Below are 2,736 nucleotides of genomic sequence, written 5' to 3'. Positions count from 1 at the left end.
AATTTTTAAAGATTTACGTTTTTCAGGATACAACTTTATATGTATGTTCACTTTGAACTGGTACCTTTGATAATATATCAAATACTTTTTATGGTAATATATTATTAGATAATCATTTAAATTGTTCAAAATTTAAATTTTTGAGGATGCACTTGATATATGCTTACTTTGAACTGGCACCTTTAATAATATTAGTTCATTGTCATGATTATATATTATTACATAATATCATTTAATTTTATAATTTATGTATGTTCACTTTGAACTAGCATCTTTAATAATATATCAGTTACTTATCATGGTAATGTATTATCAGATAATCATTTAAATTTTTAAAGGTTTACATTTTTGAGAATACGCTTTATGTATGTTTACTTTGAACTAGGACCTTGAATAATATATCACTTACTTATCATGATATATGCTTTATTCTGGCACATATTGACATAAAATATTAAATAACTCGTAAACTATTATATTAACTTTTTGATAATCATACCTTAATATTTTTATGAACAGAATAATGAGATGTTCATATCAGTTGGTGGAAAAAAAATAATTATTGTATATAATTTATATGATAAGTTTTTATATACTGTAAGATATTTTTTATAAAATTATTGTTAATTTAAATTAAAATTATTACTAACACTTTTAAGAGGTGTATTAATAAAAATTTATAAAAATTATTTCACACCATATGCATATGACATTTATTTATCGTCTATGTATCTTTACAAAATGTAAAATAGTATCATTATGTACATTTACAAATTTGTCTGAAACAGTGAGATTAGTTGACTTGTTCGCTTTCTTCAAGTGGTACATCTAAATTTTTATTATTATCAGTACATTTTTGTCGTTTCTCTGTACTTGACATAATTGTATTGATGTTTTCTTCATTTGCTAAATTTTCTTCCTTAGAGATTATCTTAAATTTTGAAATTTATATATTATTTTGAAAAAACGAATTTATTATATCAATAATATATAAGATAACAGTAAACAACAATTTTTATATATAAAGTAAATCTTTATGTACATACACATATAAAAGTTGCACAACTATTGTAAAAAGTATTACCTTATTTTTTGTATTGTTGCATATTTCGAGAAGATTATATTTCTTGAATTTGTAGTAATGAGGAGCGACAGAGAATAAACAAAGCCCACGTATTACTTCGACAATCACAGCTATGTCTGGGTTTTTCAAATCTGCTTTATTACCTGGATTTTTTTTCAATATTATTTCTGCCAAATCTTCAATGATTTCGTCTCTTTTAATGTTGTTATTGCTGCGACGACTAAAATGTTATTAACTTTATACATAAAATACCATTGTATTTACCAGGATTGATTAAATACAAAATACAACCTGTTAACTTACTTAAACACAATGCTGAATGTCTTAGGCTCTTGAGCAAAATACTTTTCAAACAATTCATTTGCTTTTGTCTTTATGTTATCCATGTATGCTTTGCAAACAACTTCAATTGGAAGTAACCTTAATAAGTATCTCGTACATTGTTCTTTGGTTGTATTTAATTTAGAGACAATTTTAGTAACTAATTCTAATGGATTTGGTAAGGTACTTGTTATAAAAATCATATTTTTAACACCTGTATCTACTACCTATATGGAAAACAATGATACTGATAATTGTAAATGTTATCTCAAAGAAAATAACTTCATTAACCCTTACCGTACTAATATGAGTAACTAGTGACCGAGTGATTCCTGTTCGTGCAAGTTTCTTTGAGTCTTTCGATAATTATAAATTATACTACAATATAATAGTAATAAGGCTCAATAAATTAAAAAAAATTGAAAGAAAAAGGGCTACGAGCCTAAGAGTTAGTCATTAGAAATAGAAATTTAAAAAAACAGTATAAATATGTCATTTAGTCAGAATATAAAACTTTAATGTGCCGGCAATAAACAATATAACACAAACGTTTCGATCCCTGTTGGATCATTATCAATGTTAAATACACAAAAATAGAACGGTAAAAATATTACAAAGTTAAAATTTATAAAAATTACAATTCGCTCTCAATCGCAAGCAAAAATATAATAAAACTCACAGTAGTTAATAAAATTCGCTCAGAATGAGTTGGAAGTTATGTGAACGTTGTAATAGGTAACAATATATGCTTCTGATTATCAGTAGTAAAATAAAAATAATTCGTATCTGTTAAAAAGAACATAAATATTTTAAACATATAATATTGAGTATATAAAATGAAACGCAAAGTATAAAAATATAATATATGAGACAAAGAATAAAATTAAAAATTGACAATAAAAAAGTATTCTAAGATTTAACAAGCAGAAAACAAATTATTCAGTCGTAATAATAAAAAATTATATGATATCTAGTTAATAAGTAAAATATATATATATAATAGAATTTTGTAACAATTAAAATAACGGATAATAGATACCTTGTAAATCGTGTGTCAGTATAATATAAAATTCTATAATTTCAGACAACGCGATGAGAGTGGAACAGTCATATCTCTAGTATGTTCAGAGACAATATGAAAAATGACAAACTATTGTAAGAAGGTTGAAATGGTAAAACAAAAGGAAGGGGTACGTGAGAGTGGGAAAAATAAAATAGAGGGAGAAATGAAAGAGAGGAAAGAAAAGAAGTAAGAAAGGAAGGAAAACAGTTAAGAAGGAGAAAGAGATTGAATAATTTGAGAGTAAGAATCAGGTAATGATTCAGTATCG

The 2,736-nt window shown here is 24.8% G+C and overlaps 1 protein-coding gene across 1 annotated transcript in view; it reads right to left on the bottom strand.

Annotated features, from left to right (window-relative positions):
* Nucleotides 1-713: 713 nt before the first annotated feature.
* The window catches only part of LOC108768194 (THUMP domain-containing protein 1 homolog), a 5,199-nt gene continuing 3,176 nt past the window's right edge, over nucleotides 714-2,736 (bottom strand). The window contains exons 3-5 of the mRNA XM_018518548.1: nucleotides 1,388-1,632; nucleotides 1,085-1,304; nucleotides 714-931 (exon numbers count right to left, since the gene is read on the bottom strand). Of these exons, the coding sequence (XP_018374050.1) occupies nucleotides 794-931; nucleotides 1,085-1,304; nucleotides 1,388-1,632 (603 nt within the window). The 3' untranslated portion in view covers nucleotides 714-793. The remainder of the gene's footprint in view (nucleotides 932-1,084; nucleotides 1,305-1,387; nucleotides 1,633-2,736) is intronic.

The sequence above is a fragment of the Trachymyrmex cornetzi genome, unplaced genomic scaffold (assembly GCF_001594075.2).
Source record: "Trachymyrmex cornetzi isolate Tcor2-1 unplaced genomic scaffold, Tcor1.1 scaffold1212, whole genome shotgun sequence".
Lineage (NCBI taxonomy): Eukaryota > Metazoa > Arthropoda > Insecta > Hymenoptera > Formicidae > Trachymyrmex > Trachymyrmex cornetzi.
This window is presented reverse-complemented; position numbering and strand designations above follow the sequence as displayed.